At 43.8% G+C, this 23498-nt stretch overlaps 1 protein-coding gene across 2 annotated transcripts in view; it reads right to left on the bottom strand.

The window, feature by feature from the left end:
• The window catches only part of LOC306697201 (ADP-ribosylation factor-like protein 15), a 98828-nt gene that overhangs the window by 27801 nt on the left and 47529 nt on the right, over positions 1–23498 (bottom strand). For both annotated transcript variants that reach the window (XM_079160973.1, XM_079160974.1), the window contains exon 4: positions 17769–17977. In XM_079160973.1, the coding sequence (XP_079017099.1) occupies positions 17769–17977 (209 nt within the window). The remainder of the gene's footprint in view (positions 1–17768; positions 17978–23498) is intronic.

Here is a 23498-nt window from a genome sequence, read left to right as displayed (position 1 = left end):
CCAAATCCGAAACGCCCCGCCCCCCCCCAAAAAAACACCCTAAATATGTGCAAAACTGGACACACATGCACACGAGGCTTGAAAAAGGCAATGAATAGAACAACTAGATCGGTTTGGCCAGTTTAGAAAGTTACATGACTTTACTGTAATGCAGCCTTTAAAATGAGGCAAAGACAAGACTTACGCCACATTACGATATCCACAATCTATGACGGAATCTAGAGTCTCGTATCACGACATACATGGCCCAGCCCTAGGTGGAGCCACATGCTGTATACATGAAATGCAAATGCTTACTGACCTCCCACGCAACTACCTCGATTTTCCCCACCTCCCTCTTGGCAGAGCATACCAATTTCCACCTGGATGGTCTTCAACTATGTGCCAAGAGGATTTCACGGCAGCTCCATATCCTCTGTGTGACAGTGTAATTCTCTCTGCCCTGCGGCCATGTCTGTAAAACTCAGACAGTTTACATGTTCATGTAGCTACATTGCACTGGGGAAGGGTGACTTGCCAAGTATTCTGTGCATGCGTTGGGTTTCTGGCACAGTTTAACCCCTAACGAGCTGTCACAGGTGTACCAAAGTCAAAGGGGGAGGTGCGGTTGATCTTTCTTTCAATTCAGCGCACGGAGACCAAAAAAAAACCCAAAAAACTCTTGACTTATTGTTGCGTTTTCTGCTTTGTTGCATTTTAAAATACAATCACTGCCATTCCAGTGGAGTGGAAATACCTCATACGTCTTAGTGCAGAGCAGCACAGTAATGACGGTATTATGTGGATGAGTGGATACGGGGTACAGGCGTGTATCAAGTTCCAGACATTATTCAACTCAGGTATGCAGAATGAATCTGCTCTAATTAGGTAATATTGTATTTCACACTTGATTACAGTACAAAGGGAACTAGTAAAATACATTTCCATCACTTAGATGCAATATTTAATTAAATCATCCGAAACCAGAGCCAAACTTCGGATCACTGACAGTTGGGGTTTATTTAATGTGTGATGAAATGTAACATGTTTTCAATCAAATAGTGTAAAGTACAGTGAGCCACAACAAAAACCCTCTGGATAAGGGCCAGTATGTTACAGTAACATAAAGTATGTGCTTATATTACCCGACATACACCAGAAACAAAACAAAAAAAACTCCCTTAAATTATGAAAATGTTCTTAAAACGTAAAAAAAGGTGAAACTAAAGAGGTTCAGAGTCGCTGAGTGTAAACTAATGAAGGTGGCAGGAACTGCTGACACGATGCCTTTAAATTCTCCTGGATGAACATGCTTAGGGGTTGTACATGAAAAGAGGTATGAACTAAATACATTTTGAAGGGTACACTTGAGGAGGTCAGACATCGTAGAGCTCATCAACAACTCCGACAACACCAGCAACACCCAGACTTCATGACTTCCATAAGAGTCATACTGGGCCCGTGGAGTAACTTGCTATTTGGGTTCTGGGCTGCCCCCTATCGGGAAAGTTGAGAGTAATCCGTCCCAGAATATCTGATGAGAAACAGGACGTTAAGTGGTGTGTGTGTGTGTGTGTGTGTGTGTGTGTGTGTGTGTGTGTGTGTGTGTGTGTGTGTTTGGCACTGTATAGCCAACACGCAATCAGGTTGCCTAACAAGAGTAAAAAAAAATAAAAAACACGTCCCAGCTCACCTGAAGCCAAAAGCTGCAGTTATCAGTCATGAAACCATTGACCCTGACATGTCCAGCATACAATTTATGTTTAAATATCTACTCTGATGTTATGAGATGATTGGATGATTAACAGAGTGGATGCACATGTTGATCACAAATCAAGTTGTGTACCGAGGTCAGAATGACATACAGAACGTGGGCATTACAGAACATTTCTTGATGGCAAACTGAAAGTCTCTAGTCAGATTTGTCTTGTGCTTAAAGACGGACAAGACATCCTGAGTGCTACAAAAAAAGACAACCTGAACAGGTTCCCAGACAGTACGAACATTGACTAAAGGATTTCTGGAAATAGGATGTGTTCTCAGGCTAGAATGAGCTCGAGACAACTAACAAACAGCTGAAGGAGTAAACGGAGGCATATGTTCATCGTTTTTTTTAAACCGAGACTTCATCGTAGACAGCCAACAGCCAACACCAAACACCCCCCCCCCCACCCTTCACCCCCAAGCTAAGGCTATCAGACGACTAAAGCTGCAAAAGTAAAATGACCTGGTGACTGTTAAAGCCCTTGGGAGAGTTTCTGTCTGGTTTCTGGGCTCATCTATCAGTCCTGAGACTGGATTATATATACTCCACTGTTTTCCACAGACCAAAGCATGGGACTGGCTTCAGATACACACAACTCAAGTCTGTGGCCAGGCCGCGTTTTATAGTCTTTAAGGAAATGTTACCAAAAATAATTAAAGCCTACAGCGCGTGTCGGGATTTCAGGATAAACCGTTTGTTTCAGACACAAGCTGTAATAATGTCATCGTCGCTCTTCAGAGACTGATGTCTGGGAAGACTCTGCGGGTGGATCCTCCAGTTCTTGTCCCCCGTCCCCTCTCCACACACACACACACACACACACACACACACACACACACACACACACACACACACACACACACACACACACACACACACACACACACACACACACACACACACACACACACACACACACACACACACACGGTCCTGCCCTCCTGGCCCGAAGGTCAACGGACGTGCCGATGACCCGCAAGTCCTTGACACAAGACAAATCTGAGCGCTTTCATCTCTGCCGGCGGGTCGCCCCTCAAAGCCTCGTTACAGGATTGGCGCTCGCCAATTAGCACAATTAGCTTTTGGCAAGCCACCGGCGGCGTCACATGGCTCCGGATTTGCACTGATGGTACCTGACAAGCTCGCAGATCAGTCATGTCTGCTCATCACAGGGGGTAAGTTGGTTGCAGGACGGACCGGGGAAGCAAAGATGTAACATAGAAAAAGTGTGTGGTTCCTGATACTAGTTATAGTGCTAGTTAATCACAAAGGGTGATTCTAGACGAAGAGTGGAGTTTGTGGTCTAATATGAACAGAAAACATTGCAGTCATTAAGAGAATTTATGGTGACTAATGCATGTCAGAGTACATTCCTTCTGCATAGTATGACAGCAGAAAAGCTTGAAGGTGTGCCGGTCTTGTGACCCGTTTAGTTCTTCTCTTGGTTTTTATAAAACTACACAGCCATATATCTCAAGCTGTCACTCTTCTTTTTAGGGCAGTGAGAGAGTTTGTTTGCGAGGCCCAGTTCCCTTAATGTTTTATCCAGAATGCTCTGTTGAAGGGGTCCCATGTCGAAAGTCTTTTCGAAGAGATGAAAACATTGGCAAACAAAAGGGCTTCATGGAGGGAAATCCAACCCAACCAAGGCTTTCCCAGCCAAAAGAAATGTGTACATGGGTACAGTACAGGAGGATAACATCTGGAGGGGGTTGTGCCATGAAGGAATGCAGATGCTAAAACGCGGAGGCTTTGGACAGAGTGCAGAGCATCATCACGGCAATATATTTGTGCAGCATGCATGGGAAATCAGCTTGGGAAACGATAGGAGGCCAACACATATAGCATTGCTACCCGCATTATGCAGCTGCAACTCTGAAGTGAATCCCTGAACCAATGGATGTGGCTGTTTAGGAGTGTTGTTGATGGATTCAGGCCCTAATCTTAAAATGTTAGTGTGTATTTGAATTGTAATTATTGTAGTATGAATATGCATAGCGACTGTCCTCTAATAGGGATGGTATCGTTCGGATTTTATTGATACTAGTGCTCTTATCGATGCTGCTTATGGGTCAAGTTCCTCATCGATGCTTTTATGGGTTCTTTTTGATTTTTTTGAGAAAAAAAGACAATCAATGAAGAAAAGAATCGACATTGCTTTATTATTCTTGTATGTAAAGAAAGTCTTTCTTGAACAGCAATACAAAAAGTTCAAAAATCTTCAAAAATACATTTGCAGATAAACAATGACCTAAACGATTGGCTGTCATGTATTAGCCTGTTCGTAGAGGCACTTTTTTGGGGGGGCAGAGGTCCTTCAGGCAAAACTCGCCCATCTTTCGGCGCAGGCTGAAAACTCACCTCTTCAAGAAGACCCTGAGCCCTCCACTTAGCACTTATTGTATTCATACTAGTTTGTTGCACTTTTTGTGCTCATTAGTTTGTTTCTGCACTGTGGCTCTAGTTTATGCTCTTAGATACTTGTTTAACAAAGGAGATGCACTCATGACTTCTGGTGACTAGTAGTTCTCTTGAATACCTATGTTGAATACACTTATTGTAAGCCGCTTTGGATAAAAGCGTCTGCTAATTGACTGTAATGTAATGATAATAATGATGATGTATTGGAAAGAGAGGGTACACCCCCTAAATATGTTGATGGAGGAGGCTTGACAGAGATACAAAATGAGGTCGCAATCAACCGTGTTTGGTCTAAAAGTTAAAAAAAAGAGACACCTTACAAAAGCTAGATAACACTTTGTTCTCGCACACCTGCCAAGTAGAGCTACATACAAAAGAACAGGCAAAACACTGTGGTCTGGATACAATTGGTGTGCCAATAAAAGAGCCCCAGACGATGGGCAGAGAGATAAGGGGGGGTACTGGTACTGGTCTCATTTGCAGCTTTGCGTTTCCTTGGCCCTCTCGCCCAACCCTCAGCTTCGTCGAGCGTAATCTCCGCGCCTGTCTACAATGATCATCTTAGGTAACACCGCCCTGAGATCAGTATCTCCCCTCAAAACAAGAAGCCAGGAAGTGTTCCGTCTGTCATTATCACAGTTCCACCCAGCGCTGTGGTTTTCCTCTTCACATCAAATCCATCCTCCATGGTTTCCCTTCCAGGGATCTTGTGCAAGTTGGTTGTTTTTTGCTAAACCTTTCCAGCTGAGGACGGTAAAGGAGAGGGAGACCACAGCGTGTGTGTGTGTGTGTGTGTGTGTGTGTGTGTGTGTGTGTGTGTGTGTGTGTGTACTGGCACGTGGTGCAGCTGGATTCCTGAGGGCGAGCGGCGAATTGACCACATAACACCATGGCGTGTGTGTGGGAGTGTGACACGGCGAGGAAAGGGAGATTACGGGCGGAAAGGCTTGTTGATGTAAAACATAACCGTTTGATTTTCCGCGCGTGCACGCATGAAATGAGCACATCCGCACAGCTGCTGGTGGACGGAGGAGCGTGTTGGAGCGACACACCTCGTCTGACAAACACCCGGGCGCATCTGGAGGTCTCGCAGGAGAGACGAGTTAAAAGAGCGAGTTAATTATCTGGCCTGAATACCAAAGACGCTCAAATGAAAACAGTCCTGTCTCCGCTCCGCTTCGGTCTTCCTGCCGTGGTGTTTCTTCTCCTCACAAAACACAAGCGATGTTTTTGCGAACCACATGAAAGCCTCAAAATAAAGAGTGCACCAAAAACACCGTATCATAAGTTGTTAATTGCACTGGGAGGGGGCAAGTACAGAGAAAGGAAAACATAGTGACCTCAATAAAGTGTCCTGCAAAACCGTGATCTATGTCAGCAACACATAAATCAAAGAAAAGACGGCTGAAAAGGATTCTTTTCTCAGAAGTCATTTAGCACAAAACGGGTTTCAAAACAACTGTGTGTGCGTTATTCCCGGTAATCGAATCCAATGGACCACCTGAATCAGTCGGTTGCTCCAACCCTTGGGTGTTTTGGATGTTAATCAGCTGAAGGGATCTTACACGAAGGACTGCTTAGGAAATCAGTCACAAACAATGACATCATCCAGAGTCTGCTAGAGGAATAAGTGCGTTCAGAATTGTACTAAATGTTCTTGATCCCCAGTGCCTGATTGTCTTTTGCGCTGCAACAACAAAGTTGTATTTGACTCACTGTTTACAGCTGTTTTTGTAACAACAATAACTCAAGGTAATGGGAAAATCTTGTGGCCCAACCAGGAGGCAACCACCTCCTTCTGTTCTGCCGAGTGAAGCCAATTCAGAAGCGTCTTAAACGTGCTTTCTCTCTACTGACCATCAGGGGGCGACTCCTCTGACTGCAAAAAGAAGTCAGGTTGTATAGAAGTCTATGAGAAAATGACTCTACTTCTCACTTGACTTATTACCTCAGTAAAATATTGTAAACATGAGTTTATGGTCTCAATCTCTAGTTTCAAGTCTCCTTCAATACAGCATGATGTTCATTTAGTAAATGATGGTCCATTTAGAGTCAAATAGACCAGAGGACTATGCTTTAGGAGCGGGCTTACTTTGACAGGCCGCTGTCGCTCCCAATGACGTATCCGGCGTCTCAACGTCGCTCCACATTCCAACTATGGTAAGTATCGTTTATCGGATGCAAAAACTCAATATGGCGACGGCCATATTCCAAGATGGCGACGGCAAAATCACCGAACTCGAGCAATGGGTGACGTCGCGATGTCTACGCCCACTTTTTATATACAGTCTATGGGCCCAACAGGGTCAGGTCCATGATACGTAGTTACTTGCAGAATAATTGTCTCACATAAAGCTAAAGGCTGTGCGACATGGTTCTATTACGAAAATATCCGTAACTTTGAATATAATACACCTTGAAATTGCATCAACATTTTTGGTGTGTACTGTTAAATAAGGCAAACACTTCATGCATTCATCTGATCCGGGATCAGTTCAACCGCTGAATGATCTGTATGGGTTAGAGCCTGTGAAGACGATCAAACTTTTGTCTCAAGTGATTCATGTGTTTGGGTTTGTTAACGGTTGCTAAAAGGTCATTGTTTTTGCTAAAGTAAGTTATTCTTCTTCTGGTGTTTTTGTCAGTTTGTAATCAGATTTGTGATCTGGCCAAAAGAGACGCATAGATGTGACAAAGTGTAAATGAAAGTGTCTAAAATATGCATAAAATTGAAGAAATGCATTATCACTATTGATACTAAAATATCTGGACATACAAATATGATAGTAATATTCCCCAGAGACCATTATCCCCATCATTAATATGGACAATACCAAAGGTTTAGTGCATAGAGCGGCTCAACCGTGGTGCGGATGTATGTGAAAGGCTGCAGTCTGGTCGTCTTGTCACAACATTGGGTTTGAGCCCTGAAGACACAGACATCATTATCCTCTTATTGTCATGGAGAGCAGTGCCTTGGGACACTTGAGGCCCAAAGCCTGGAGGAAAGTTAGCCTTAAATCTTCTTTGGGGGATAGAGCTAGAAATTTGCATGACGGAAGAACATCCTCAGAGGAAGGCCTCGTGTTGAGCGGGTGGATTTAGAATGGAAAATCACCATTATACCAGCTGGATATCAATGACCTGACTGGTGCATAGAGTTGTACCTTTAAGTTTTATCAGCTCCAAGGGTTTTGAAAGGAAGTAAAGAGATATTTGTCTAAACAACATGATGCAGATGAGGAATTGCTCAATAAAAACCCCGTACAGAAGAGACATGTTTGTGCGAGACAACGAAACCTCAAGCGTGGGTGAGCTAGGCCTATATAAACTTTGATGGCGAAATGTACTGATGTGCGAGCATCTGTGGTTAAGCAGTCCGGAAAACAGCTTGTACAAAGTTTGCGTAGACTTCTCTGCATGTGCACACACGTAGCATCCATGCACCTTCCTGGCTCGTGCACCCCCCCCCAACCCCCCCCCCCCCCACACGTCACTTTCCCCACCGCATCCTCACTCGCTAGATAGTTCCCAGTCAACGTCACCCCTTCCGCAAAAAGAAAAAATCCTTGTGGAGGTCAAACCCGAGAGATTAAAACCCTTCACATGGGGTCATGGAGATCAATGATCAAACGTGGGGGGCCCCGTGCCCCCCCCCCCCCCCTTCTCCTCCCACTTTATTTCAGGAAGCCTGATAATAGAGACAAAAAGGCTGGCCGACTACTTCCCTCCAGCGTGACCCAGCCATTCTCTGGCGGTGGCCTCACCTATAGCTGTCACTGGCGGTCCCGCCAATCACAGAGCAGGACATCTCCATCAATTGGGTGTGAAATACCAAAATTAACTGTGACACTGGTGAACGGATAGGGGTCCAGCAATAGAACAATTGAACATATTGTATTTCAATATGCATCCTCAAAATGTGTAAAATTAGAGTAGCATACATACAGAAGCTAATTAAAAAAAGAGGCATGTAGAAATACAAACACACGATGGCTCCATTAATAATAACTTCACACCTGTCATACAGTGATATATTTCACCCACCCCTGCCGTGCAAGTGCTCTGATTTCTATTGTGAAGGAAAGGGGGACACTGCATTGGTCGAATGAGACCTCTTGCATGGGGGGAAAAAAAACACTTCGCTGGTTGTGGGTTTTCCATCATTGAGTGAGCCACATTCCTGCGGACCACAGGAGAACACAAACTGGCTGCTGGAGGAAAAACCCACTCAGCTGTGGGGTTTGGCGATGGCTGTTCCCTCCAGAAAACACGCCTTCCATTGAATTGGGCTACACGTTTTCACATGCTGGAGTACGTTTTTTTATACTCTTATCGTGGGGGGGGGGAGTTTATAAAGTGAGGAATGGGAAAAGAGAACGCGAGAAGGGATGGAAGAACGACTCGAGGTTTGAAAGACTTGCCCTATAGGTGCATCTTTTACATGAAGCTGTGCGTACACTACCCAAACAAGGTACAGGAGATGTACTATTTGTCATTAAGGGATATATACATATTTTAGCCAGTGAATGAATCCTAACCAAATAAAAACGCTAGAAAAGGGGGTGGGCATAAAGTGAGAGAGAGGCCGGGGATTTAAAACTTCCCGTCTCTAATGTTTTATCAATGAGAATGATAGTGTTCAGACATACAGCTGGAAAACCTTTACAGACTTTGAATACAAATCTTAAGAGTTTATGTGCAGCCGAACAACACAGAGAGGTAAAAGGACGCAGCACAAATGCAGAGTGAGTACAAATCAGAAACAAATGAACAACAAGTGAATGAAGGGTTAAACCCAACGGTGACTTCATCTGTGCGGTGCAGATGCAAAGTCTCACTTCACCACTCGTCAGATGGCATTTCAGTAGACGTGTAATGCTCCCTTGCATTGTCTGTCACCCCCCCCCCCCCCCCCCCTCAGTGCGTGTCCCCTCTGACACACTCAGACGTACACAGTATGTAAGTGTTACAACGTGGAATATAGTTTGATGCTCCAAAGCTCATGCAGACATTCGCCGACTGTACTTAAAACGGTTATATTGAGTCAGAACGGAGAGAAAGCAAACCAGTGCTTTTTTATGAAGTCAATGCGTCGTGATCATTTAGAGTTTAGCACTAAGCTTTAAACTACTAAACTCGACCTCCGAGAGGGGTCGACCCACAGCAGAAAATAGGCTTGTTTTACGAACAAATGAGGAGATGTTCTCGGCTTGCGATTGCGTCAACGGCGGTTGACAGCGGCCTAGAGGAAATAGTCTTTTTTTTTTTTGTGAGGGAAAATGATTCCTTCTAGGATCAGCTGAAGGCAGAAAACATGGAACACGTGAAACAAAATAGCGTCTGCGCCAACACGCCCGCGTGTGTCTGCCTGTCCGTCTCTGTCAAAACACGGCAAATTGATGATTGACGACCGTTTGCGTCCCAGAAATCGAGACGAGCTGGATGTTTACTTAAGGCCCACCTTCCGTGATGTGCTTCTCTTGTCGCTGGCACGGCACAGAACAACGTCCCTGTGAGCGTGCGACGCATCGGAGCGGCTGCTCGCTCTGTGCGGTGGGACTTTTGTCGCAATGCATAAGCGGCGTCACGTTGGGCTTTGGTACACTGGAAACAGATGTGCTTCAAATTCATACCAGGCACTGTTTTCCCTCACAATGGACGAAAGCAGAACGGGACTGGATTGACTCTGAGTGTGTGTGTCTGTGTGTGTGTGTATATATATATATATATATATATATATATATATGAGTGTGAGTGACGGATTGAGAGTGTGAAAGAGAGCACAAGGAGGTGCTTTTCCTGTTCAGTCATTTGGGGACTTTGACCGCAATGTTTCAATGCTTCTGTCTTCAATCTTGGGAGGGGAGCCGCCGTCGTCGTTCTATAACGGCCTCGCCCTTTTCCCTCCTTTTCCAGTATTTCTTTTCCTCCCCCGTTTATCTCCATCTTCTCTCCCCGTTTTCACACGAGTTCCCCCCCCCCTCCCTTTACTTTCTCCCCTTCTCTGTGAGTCACTCCAGGGCTCCATTGTTTGTTTGTTTTTGCATTCTTCATCAGTTTAATTCTGTCTTCTATCTCTCCCTCGAATAACACAAACCCCATCTACCTCTCCCTACCAACACTGAAAACAAGAGCCCCTCACGGACGCAGTCCATTAGTCCCATCCATCCAAACAGACCTGCTTTGTTGAGGTGTTATATCAACAGGGTGCCCTCCCCTCCGCTCCTCCCCGGCTTCCTTGGGCCCCCCAACGGCAGGAGATTGATGTCAACGAGGAATTTTGTCCCACATTTCCTCCCTGCCCTCCTCCAGACCCGCCCCGCCCCTGAAAAACACTCGCACCAGCACAGAGGGCCCCAGTGAGGCCCTCAACAGGCCCGCTGAGCTGCGTCCACCCGCCGCCACCTTCTTTCACCCCGAGTCACAAACGTGACACCGTAAACAAGGAGTGCCCCGGAAAAAACGGCCCTGGCGATTGCAAGTGTGTGTGTGTGTGTGTGTGTGTGTGTGTATTGAGGAAACGGGACGCCTTGTTCTGTCAACAGAGCGGTGGCTGTGAGAAGAAGGCCAGCGCGGGGACGTCATTTGTGTACAGTGTCATCGCCAGAGGAAGCCGCCAATAGCTTACAGACCTGCTGGATGTGGACTCGATTCAGGGGCGGCGCTTGTTAAAAAAAACTTCCACAAGAAGCAAGAACCTGCGACGCAGCTGCCGTCAGATGGAGGTCAGATGGAGAAAGTCGTTTTGAAAGATCCAATAATACATGTTCAAATAAAGAGTCTGCAGCGATACATAATTCCGTTCATCTGTTGGGCCCTAATCAGATTTCTGCAATCTAGATCACGTACGGGCCCCGCGGCGACCGGCACAATGGCTTTCTCCAGAGACTTCCATCCGTGGTTGTAACATTATACGCCACAGAATAACCGTCCGAGGGAACGTACGCTTTCGTGTTTACAAACTGCATCCTTTTAAATTCCATGTGGGAAGTTTAAGAAAACGTTCTGAGGAAAGATTCAAAGCAAGTGAGGCTAGAGGGTTCAGGTTAGACAACAATAAAAACAGCTAAAACGTTAAAGTGAATATACTTGCGCCTGATCTAAATAATTAGATGTACAGTATATTACATTCTTGTGGTTTGCTATTTCAATGACAGTCGTTAACAGTGCCATGTATCACCGTATTTTAACATTTGACTTCTTTATTTGAACTTCCACTGCGGTCTACTCTGCATTACTATCCATGCATCACACGTGGTATATACAAAAAGCTCACGCGTGACTTCTTGTTTTAATTTAGACTGACCTGTCCAATAAACATTTAGACATGCCTAAATTGCTTAAACGATTCACGGGGGATTACCGAGGACGTAACCGGGCTGAGCTTTTCCGGAGCAAATTGTTATGGCGGATCAAAAGGTCACGACGGTTAAAAAAAAGTTATTTTTCAAAGTGTTACGGATTACAGTAATCTTAAACATTGTTATCAGAGACAAGCTTAATGTCGTTAAGTATTTATACTCTCAGATGACTTGACCTTCATCTCTGCAGAATATATAAAAGGCCAAGAACACGAAGAGAGGATTGTTTCCACTTTGCAACGGGATACTGCTATGATGATCATCTACCACTTTAATTGACTGTTGACATGCACCTCCTCTCAAATGTACAGTATTTGTACAGTCTTACTGTCCTAACCTGGTGATGACCTAATGAGTGTAAAGTCTCTATGGAGCAAAAGTTACAGTGAAGTAGCTCCACTGGCCCAAAACATCTCAAAGCAATGTGCACTGACCCTTAGTGGGACTTGTTTACTTAGTAAAAAGCTAATGGAAATTCTAATAAATAATGAAAAGATGCATAACATACTGGGTATATATATATATATGGCGTCTTATAAGAGACCTTTAAAGGTTACATGTTCGTGTGAAAATACCCAGAATGTTATGTACCTGGGTCCCGCGGACACACACGAGGCTGTACGACGCATGTGTGCCGCACGTTCTCTGGTATTGATGTGGCAGCTGGGACAAGATGAACATGTCTCAGGAACAGAGGACATCAGCCCCGGTGAAGTCGAATTTCCTTGGACTTAAAAACAGGTTTCTGGTATCAGAAAAACATCTCTTATGCTCCATTTTACGTTTTTTACGTGCATAAATATGTGATGAGTGTAGCTGCAGCTGGACACGTTGTGCATAATCTGACACTTTCTCGGGTTCACTCAGAGGTCTTGCCGCGATGCTTCCAACGAGCCGAAAGGACCATATATAAAAAAAAAAAAAACGAGGAAATAGGAAGTGGCATATATTTAATTGTGCTTTTATGCTGAGCCGAGGAGACGCGCTGCACTTACAACCGGACCACGGAGGCTAAAAGTGGTTCGCCACCTGTTTCTGACATGTACCGTGGTACTTTTAGTGAAACTTTCATTTAATATTAAGCAACTGGGCTCCACGGTAGAGCATTTTGACAACCGTTATCAATAAGTAATGTGAAGACATAAATATTCCCAAACTTCCTGGAGAAAAAAAAAACACACAAGTTAAGGCCTTAACAGTCGCCACAACTAGCAAGAGCGTCTCGATTTTGTTGAGGATGAGAACTACGGGAAAATCTGAATTCACAATTTGAAAGCAAATATCAATTTTAGTGATAAGGTACGTGATGGCTTCTTACAGTAAATAGAGGCTGTTATTGTTGCAACAAAGCCAAATGCCTTGAAAACATATACACCATAATAAATTATTAGAATAAAGCTGGTATTTCCATTTTGTGGATTCTGTAGGAGTTTACCGTGTGACAAAAAGCTTAGAAATGTTCATGTTCTCCCTGTTTTTGGAAAAAAAATGAATAACTGAAATATCCACAGGGTGCTACTGGAACAGACATCTGGATGTACCGTCACCGCAGCACTCCATGGAAACACCACTTTGGGCTGAAGAGAGCCTTCCTATGTTTCTTTAAGCACCACTCTGCATGAATAAGTACATGTTAATAAGGCAGTTGTTTGATCTTTAAGGGTTTGATCGTTTGCATCTGTATGCTGTCTAAATAATGCCGAGCATACTTTGTTCCTAATATATATGTTTGCAAGATGCAAAGTCTTACAACAGAGGTGAAAGCTCCGCTGTAAGTGAACTTAAAGCGACCGCATGGGAACCCGGGGAGAACTGAAAATAAACTCCAGCACGAGACCCCTGCGGATGTTGAGCAAATGTTTGCTTAACATATGGAGGCTTTGCCCTGTTGCACTCCCCAGTGGTTGAGAGGGCTTACTAGTTCCACTCCTGTTTTTATCTTATTTTCAACAGCGCGACCCGGAGCCATTAGTCAGAAACCAGCGAGGGGTCACACTGCATTCAAGACACGGCTTACAGTTACGGCGAAGAAGTGAGGTTTAAGAGAAGAGGCGGAGTCTGTGAATTCTTTTGTAGTTCTTAAAATGTTGTTTGGTCTTATCAGAGATTACTGGTGAGTCACTGAACACTGAGCTCCGTCAATGACACAGCCGTGAGTCAGATGATAATATGCACACGCCAGCACGGTAACACTCCTTAATGGCCGTGTAATTTCAAACACACAAATGGATTACAAAGAATACACAATACACTTAGAAAACTATGCCAAGTAAGAGCATCTCTCTTGTACCCACAACCCAAACACGAGACTCGGTAAAGTGCATTATTAGAGCGTCAGTGGAATCAAATGAATGAATCAAGGATGTCTGTCACCACTGACAGCATACTTTAAAGCCTTGTGTTGAGACTTAGAGCTGTTTGATTGTAGATGTTGAAATAGCTGTATTACAATTTGAAAGAAAAAGCTACAATCATGCTGTATGGATTTCTTTTAATGTGTTGAATGTGAGAAAGAGTGCGACGCTGCAGACAAAACAGCAACATGGACGCCACATGTAATGATACAAGTAGCCACAGTATGAAATAGCTTCCTCTGCCGCCCCGCTCAACTCTGCTTATGTAAGTCGCTCATTATGAACTGGAACGACCCTCCCGACGCGTTGCGAGAAAAAAGGCCTTTGGGCGACATGAGCCGGTCTCACGTGTCATCGGTGTTTGCAAACAGTTCAGACGAGTCAATACTTCCAGAGACCGATGCAATGGTGGGTCAAGTATAGCAGAGGACACATCACGCTAGGACCAGCGGGGAGCTCACAGGCTGGTTTGATTGGCTGCGTTATGAGGGCCAACAGCGAGACCAGCTGTGGCGGCCTTGAAGCGAGCAGTTGCCATTTAAAATATCAATGAGATTAGTGGGGTTCTGTGACTGCGAGCGCTTGTGCTCGATTGCAAACCAACCCATACTGATTAGTTAAACTAAGTTAAACTGACTCAAGTGAAGTCATGGGTTTTCTTGGGTCACGACAGAACCGGGTACAGAACTCGTCTCCCTGTCCTTTCCCACCGCAGACTTCACAACACCGAGGAGCAGCAACACCGGTGGTCTAGGCCAGGAAACGCAGATGGTCCTCTCTACAGGCATCCATCTTTGTTATCCTTCAGAAACATTAAATAGGCCTCTGCAGATGATGCATGTGTGTGTATACATTTGTGTGTGTGTGTGTGTGTGTGTGTGTGCATGCGCAGGAAAGTGAGGTTCCAGGTTTTTGAAACATGAGCGAGCATCACACAGGGAATGCTATCCATAACATCCTACTCCAAGAGGCTCCTTCTGTGAGGGAGGTAGAGTGGTAGAGCAAGGCTAGCAGCGGGGGGGGGGGGGGGGGGGACCCTAGTTACGCTGTATTTCATTCCTGACTCCACAAGCGGTGATTCATTCTGTCCTGAGGGGAGGTGGTGACATGACCTACTACTTCATGACTACTACGAGACATTTCTACTATATTCTAAGTATTACATCCTGTCTGTTGGTGGCAAACTACTATTTGAGACAAAAGAGAAGAGTAAAATAAGACTGGAACAAAAGAAGTGTGATCATGGGGGTTCTGTGTGGGCAAGTTCTGGTTAAGACGCCCCCGTCAGAAGTGCATCGCTTCCTACTCAGTCAACATACAGAAGAGCAACGTCTAAAGACAGCTCGGTCAAAGAATATGGATGGAACTTGAGTGAGAATTGTGCTCAGAGCTGATATGTTTCCTAAAATAATCTGGCGTCCAACTGAAATTAGAGCTATGCTTGATATAAATCACGTCTTTAGTTTTAAAGATTAAATGACAGAAGTTGACCTACCAAACGAGTAACAAATAACAACAGTATCTAAAACGTCATCGAGGGAAAAAAAACATGGTGGGGGGGCTGTGTTCCAGAGCTCGAAGGCTGTATCATGGACCATTTACCGGCAACGATAAAAAGCAAACATCTTGGAAGCATATGCTCTGCATGTTTTCTTACGAATGATGAATGGAGTCCTACGAAGACATACGATGACAATAAAACAAATTAATACATTTTAGAAGACAGCCAGATTTAAATCATTGTAACCAGGGACATCTTAGTCCCTTATAATTTCATCCAGATCCTGAGGCGTTTCCACACCAGGAAGATACAAAAGTCCCCCAGCATTAGTTCTCTCTGGGGTCTCCTCTCAGCTGAATGTGCCAGAAAGGAATTAAGATCTCGAAATCAACTTATCTGGCTCCCTTCAATTTGAAGAATCAGCGAGTTCTCAAAGCTCAGTCTGCATGTTCACCCTGTAAGAGAAATACACTTCTGCCACTTGTATCCATCAACTCGTTCTCTCCGTCACTACCCCAGTATCCTTATTCTTACGTTAATCATCCTGGATCCACCGTTCAGTCGCTTGAAAGCTCCTTTCTAATACCTTTGTCCTAAGATTTCACTAGGACGATGAGCAGTGTGACACCTAATCTCTACAAAAAGATTCTGCATTCATATGCCAAATCTGTAGGCAACGGGACAATATTTTGGAAGAGTTCTGGTTTCCGTTTGCAGTCAACGTAATATTGACCAATTACATTCAAGCAGGTAAACGGTCGTGTGGAGAGCAAAAGAGGCGGAACGACAATTAAATGTTGTCTGACAATTAAAATGTTCATTAGCTTAAAATTTGCTTGAAAACCGACTGCTTGGGAAAGAATCTGGTTGCACAAGTCGTCTCTCAACTCGTGCCGTATCCTAAGAGCAGCGCACTGAAAAGGAAGTCTTAGCCCGGATCCACAGGCTACACAAGGAGCGAACCCCAGAAATATAGCCCATTGCCCCCAGAGGCTTATCGTCTTAAGGCTGATAACCGACCGGTTCTGAGATTGTGCAACACCCCAATAACATAAGCACACTATGTCACAACACTGAAGAGCTGTGTCTACCGAGTCCAACAACAGAGCCTTTTGAATCTCACGGTGACGCTCTTCCATCCCTGGACCATTGCCCTGGGGAGCTTTCTGATTATCTGTAACTTTCGGCAAAAAGATAAAACTTGCAGGTCTTACAACTTGCCTCCTCCACAGAGGCTGTGGAGTCGAGTTCAGAAGTTGCTTAAGTGTTCCTTCCACACCGTCCAGTAATATCCCCAGTCGAGGAATACGCAATCCTACAACAACTACTCCCCTGCTGAGAAGCCCCCACTCCTCGGCCGGACTGGCTCAATCGTGTTGAGGCAAACCAAAAGTCTGTCTTCATGAATTCCCCACACAAGTTTTTGCTTCTGCAACAACAGAAGCTGCAATCCGTCTGGATTCCACATTCTTGTCATTCAAAAACCTGAAAGCCTCCCTCAACAGTGGGTTCTACTAGCAGGTAATTAGGCCAAGACAGACACCGAAGACCTTCAGGCCACAACTCTTGGGTATCATCAACTTCCAACAAGTCGTGAAAATAAGTCTTGCAGAGGCGAGAGTTGGAGACTTTATGCAAAGGGCCCTCAGCCAGACATTCCCAGTTCACACTCACAGTAAATTTGGGTTCATCGGCTTTGGCTAAAGCAATAGCGTACTTGCTCCGGCTCCTTCCTCAACAAAGAGGTGACATTTCTCATCTCAAAGCCACAGGTCAGCAGGCCATGGAGTCCACCTTGGCCCATCACCAATTTGGCAATGCACGAGTCTCCTAAACCTAATATTTGAATGGGGTAACCCACATGGCATCAGCCCCATGCCACTTGTTGGGGCTGAGACTTACCAGGAACCAGCCACAAGGGACTTACCTGGAAACTCCTGCTTAAGGGCTGGGTGCAGGAAAAGGTCTTTGTTTCCCTATTCCGGATGAGGTTTCTCTTTTCCCAAAACACACATTTATAGAGATCTTTTGATGACTTTTAGGGGAAGAATTTACCTTGAGAGACCCGACCTAGGTTGTTGTCTCCAACAACACTGTTCCTATATCACAACCCCCCCATGTCACCACCACCACTACTAAAAAGTAGTAAAGTATGTTGACAGTTTATGATCCCCACTGTAGTTAGAGCTCAGCTTTGAAATCTCCCCCTTTTCACTCTTTAATATTTCAGAGTGCAGATGAAAAGAGCCATCCATGTGTATGTGCATGGTGGGTATAGGTCTGCCAATGCTTAATGGAGTAAAAATGTACATTAATTTCAGTTAGAGGTGCAGAGGATGGAATAAATTAGCAATAGCACTGTAAACTGGCTCCAGTAGGTTTACCTGGTTTGGCGTTCTTGCAGCAGGCTTGTCCTGGTGGTTGGCAAGGATGAGGAAAGGCAGTGTGCAGAGCTGCGGATGCTGCAGGGCCGAGTGGAGCTCGTTACGCGCTGCCTCAAGGTCCTCATCCGACGAGGCACTGTCCAATACGAAGACTACGCCCTGCGACCCCTGGTAGTAACGACTCCAATATTTCTTGATGTGGTCCGCTCCTGTAGACGAATATGGTTCCGTTAAATGTGTCATTGTCATAATTGATGTTACCGTTGTCATGTGAAAACCTCCTGATGACAAATGATACAAAACATGATAATCATCAGTTTGTAAATAGACTTTCTCCAACACAAAAACATTTCCATTAAATTCATAATTAGTACCGTCGGCAATCAATCTGAGAATAAAGTATTAAACGTTAGAAAGTATTGAAACAGAAATCCATTCTGGAACATTATAAGACATAAGCACATCAAGACACAGATTTGACAAATATAATAAGAATGCTGTGTTCCCACCAAACGCCAAGCAAATATTTGTGTTACTACATAATGACGATATAACGACATAATGATGCAGATTTGTAAAAAGTCTGGATTCATGCTTTGTTACGTCTGTAAGAGAAGAAGACGAGCAAACGACTTTAGAAATGCTAGTTTTCTGAATGGAGTTTGGATCGATTGGTGCTAGGCTATGCTAACATTGCATCTGCTTCATCAATACAGAAAATAGCGTAATCTACAAATAAATACAGTTGTTGTTTGTACATGACAGTCCATGGTTTATACACATGTATTTATAGACATAGTTTTTATCCTACAAACAGGAGACACTATTGGAGAGCTCTGAATGCCTACAGACGTCGGTGGCGACAGGAGGAGAATTTCAACGGCAATAGGCTTTCGCGATTTTAACTCGAGCCGATACGCAAATGGTGTGAATTTCGCGTATCCGCCTCATTCCAGTTGCATCATCGCGGAGCGCGGATTGGTGTCTATTCGCGTCTTTGTTTTGGCTTTTAATGTAACCGTGTCGCATGAAGACTATTTGCTACACGTGTTTTAGGTAAAACCAGAAGGTTTAACTACCTATTTCCCCGAGAAATGTCTCAGCCACTTCTTAAGTCGTTCTTTAGACACAGCGTAGTGTTTTGACAGTAGAGTGGATCTCCAAAGTCTTTAAAGTAAATACACACAAACATTTGATTATTTGAAAGTAGCCTGGGCTGATTTTCAAAACCACACTGACACCGAGTTCACAGTAAGCGCCATATGGTTCCTTTTAGTGCACTAATTTGGAGCGAGAACATCCGCTCACACAATGGTTTAGTTCACGGTAACGTTATTTGTTCGTGTAAGTAAATTGTGGAGGAGACCTACGTGCTCACAGAATGAGTCAGTCCAGTCCAGTTTGTTACCACCTCCCTTTGCTTCCACTGCCGGCGCCTCCCTTCGCCTACAATGTAAGGACACTTTGCTCAGGATCGGGCTAAATCCCACCTGCTTCGTAGGACTGGTAGATGCTAACCCCAACCACGAAACCATTTCTCACCTGAAGGAAAACACTTAGAGGGGTCAGTTCACTGCTTGGGACTTTTCCTAATAGGCTAATTCCAGGGAAATACTCTCACAGTGAATACTTTTTTCAATCAAAAACTTTAAAAAAAAGGAATCGGTTATGTACTGGAGCTGCAACACAAACTATAGTTTAACATCTTGTCTACAGTACTCTGGAATCTGGAAATGCTCACCCTCATTACAAGCACGTCTCCCACCATCCCTTCTTTACCCAGCAGTGATAAAAAGGGTAGTTTCTGTTTTTTATGGCTAAGCTGTCATTATGATACTATTGAGTCCATGAAAAGAGAAAAAGAAAAAAAAAAGGTTCTTCATAAGGTTAGGAATGACTGCCAGATGACAGCTTCTGCTGTCGCCCTCTCTCCATTGATGCTGACACACTCACTCAACACCACAGATCCATGATACGCTAGTCACATCCTCCGTGTTACTCATGCTCCTTAGGACATCTTGCTCCTCTTATGACAACTGGAATCCATTGTGACTGACTGACCACAAGCTGACCACAGCTGCTGATCTACTTCATTGAGGAATCTACAAATGTCAAGCCAACAGAAGTTGAGTAAAAAAAAAAAATATATATATATATATATATATATATATATATATTTACTCAAAAGATAGATGTAAAGTGCAGAAGTATAGCATCACAGGTTATCCTCAACATGGAATCACAATAATCTGGTTTCCTTTTTATTTGCCCATTCAGAAACAGTACGGACATTTTCCTCATTAGTCCGGCATCTCAAATACTCCGCAGTATTGGCTATTGTAGTTTCAGATTTAACTCTTCTAAAATATAAAAAACACATCTTGTCAACTGGTCTTCTACTTTAAAAACACGTCATTAACTCTGTTCATTTATTGCGGTCCTTTTCACAAAATGTTCTCCATTAAACTGCTCAAAATGTTTCTTCTACGCGCTCATCGAGCTTGTCAGCACCGCATAAACACAACTACAAAAGGGTCCTGTCACATTGCATGCACAAGTAAGTGCATTTGCTTTTTACAAGGCGGTACATTCTCCGGTTGAAACGATCCTTCTCCGTCTGCTGAGGAACTTCTTTTGCAATCTGGTGAACTGTTGTTGTGTTATTGTTGCTCACGGTAAGGTAACTGCCAAGCAAGTGACGAACTGTGAGGCTGGCAAATGTTTAAAGCATCACGAAGTGCTCTCGTGACATTTACCTCCCTTCCCTCGTGCTCTCCCTCCCTCCCGTCTTTCCTTCCTCCCCCACTCATTCTACTCACACCTCTCACTGGAGTGGAAAGCTATCAGACAAAGTGGCACTTGAGAGATTGAGTAGGAAGTTTCTCTCATCTTTGCCTGGAAACGGTGGAATGTCCGTCACGTCCCGTTGGCAGCTTCTGCCACCTATTGGCCTGACGGGAGGACTTCCAAACATGACGTCATGGTTCTTGGGAGACGCTGGCAGACCGGCTACATATCATTAATCAAATAAGTGCACTGTGAGTAAGACCTCATTCCTCTGCTCCCTTTTCACCTTTCCTTTCTACTTCTCCGCCACTGAACACCTTTGTTTATCAAAAGCCAGTGATGAAATGAATATTAAAAAAGGTAAATGTTTTATACTTTCAGATTCTACTGAGACGTAATTATCCAAAAAGGTCAACGGTGCAGCAGTGAAAGGCATGTCTCTCACTGACCCCGTCAAGTACGGACCCATCCGTTGGAAGCCTCATTCGTTCACTACGCCGGTTTTTGACCGTATGAAATAAATAACGAATGGCTCTAGCTAAATCAATTACCCGACTGAATCATCAAGTTTTGGGTAATTACGCGAGCACATAATCAGGGAAATATGAATGATCTCCTTGTAATCAACTCATTAAAAACAAAGGAATCACACAGTACGGTTCAACCTTCTGAGTTGTTTGGTTGGATGCACCTGAAAGGAAGAATCTACGACTGAACGCTTTCAAGGTTTTATAATGATGCATTTGATACGACTTCCATTTCCCACAATCACCTTCAGCATCCTTTTCCCTCGCTGGGACTTGATACATTTAGGTTTAATGTGTAGTAGCAAAGAGCAACAAAGCAAGCTAATGTGTTAGCAAGGGCAGGAGAGCAACTATTGCCAGTGAAGGGCAGAAATACCATGAAACGTATCTTATGACACCAAAGTACCGGCGAAGGAAACATACAGAGCATACGGGGAGATATACCGGTCAGTGTTGCGGTCAAACTTCCATTATAGGCAGACAAACTACACTAACTATCTATGGCAAGTTCACAACGTAGCTTTAGCTAACGTGCATGTATTTATTTGTAGCCTGTTATGTTCACCTTTCTCTAGTTGTGTGTTCAACTGCCAGCGATATAACCAAAGCTACACTGTAACAAAAATGATAATACTGGTAAGTGACAACAGCTAGGGGAAGGCGAGCAGAATAGTTGCCAATGGTTGTGGTTATAACATAACTGAAACGTCATGAGAAATCATTTTTTATGTTTTCCTAACGTAAACTAAAGAGCCCATGGGGTTGAACTTTATTGGCTTTCTGATGATGGCCTAGAGGAAAGACTGACCGGATGTAGATGTGAACCTACGTCACTGAAACCTTAATGACATACAAACTACAGCGATAGAAGATGCGGGAGCAATGTCCTTCTTGCTACTGGCGCAGCACGATTCGAACTCCAACCAGAGACAAAACACAGCCCGGTACCAGCAAAGAAGGGTGCTGAACAATACTGCAGCAATTGCACAATTAATGGCGACATCCAGATACGTGTCAATAATCACGCCAGTGATTAAGCATTCCTTCCACCGCGTCTGTGTGTTTCTTGGCAACCGTTGTGTCTCACTGAAGAACTACACCGCTCGGCTTAAGAATGATAATTTGTTTTCAATAAATTATTGCCTTTTTTATGGCCCCGTGTGTGTATCTTGTGAAACCTTGCCAGGTATATGTAGAAACCGTTTTATAAAAACTAACAACGGCACTTAGCCCCTTAAAATCCCTGTAAATCACTGCCTCTGGTGGCTCACTGCTTATTGTGGCTGCATTACATAATTGTCTACTGAGGCTACCCTTGGCCGAAGAATTCAGAATATTTTGCTGTTCTATGATGGATTTAATCCCTGCTGGAGTTCAGCTATGGGGTATTTTCTCTTAAGGTTTGAGTGAATAAGCCCTAAAACTTCATGTTTACCACCAGTGTTTGGTTATTTTTAACTGGTTATCCTATTTAACTTCACCACAGCTCTCCTGGTGATATCGCAGACAGATATCTACACGTCTAGACAGTAGCAGTACACTGGTGGACAGGGTGCAGTGCAGTGCGGACTGACTATTTAGGAGCGGTTAGTTATGTAACGAACCGTTGTCGATCCGTGATCCATACGGATCCGGCCCTCGCGGTTTGGCACGCATGTAAACCGCGGATTAAATACACAGTTTGACCATCAAGGTGGAAAATTTACTGAGCATTATTAATGGCCAATATTCAGGAAGAAATATGCAATCAGGACATCAGCATTCATGCTTTCTGTTCGCAGATCTCGGATATGTTACATTACAAAACAACAAATCTGTGTTAAAATTGACAGAAGCGCTAGTAACGTTAGCAGCACCGCTAACGGCTAAAGTTCAGTTACATGATGATGCGTTCAGGCTTTGTTCAGTAAAAACGAGTATTGGGCGAAGGTTAATTCTTCACATGTAATCTGTAAATGTAGTGTTGGTGAGGTAGTGAAGGAGACGTTTTCACCACAACATAAATATATATTAGAGATGAACTATAACCTGTTTACACCAAGTATAAGTAGAAAATAATACATCATTAAAACTATGAATGACACAAACTGTTTTAATCAATAAAATACAATCTTATTTCCTTATCATTTGAATTGTGTGTTTTTATGATTAAAAAACATTATAGATAACTATAAAAGAAAAGGATAATATTTAGAATATTTGATTGTTTTTTTACTGACTTCAGAGTGTTTGAAATTATTTTTGGGATGGCCGCAAAAAAATATATATTCTTGAGTCTTGTAGACCAGCTGCTAAATCAAAACAAACAAAGGGATCTGCATCTGCCAATATGGATCATGAATGATCGGCAACTAGTATCGGCGAGACAAAACGTAATCGGGGATCTCTAAATGTTACATTTCTTCTTTAGTGCTGA

This window comes from Pholis gunnellus, assembly GCF_910591455.1.
Source record: "Pholis gunnellus genome assembly, chromosome: 6".
In the NCBI taxonomy this organism is placed as follows: domain Eukaryota; kingdom Metazoa; phylum Chordata; class Actinopteri; order Perciformes; family Pholidae; genus Pholis; species Pholis gunnellus.
Note: the sequence above shows the minus strand (reverse complement) of the source record. Positions and strands in the feature narration are given on the sequence as shown.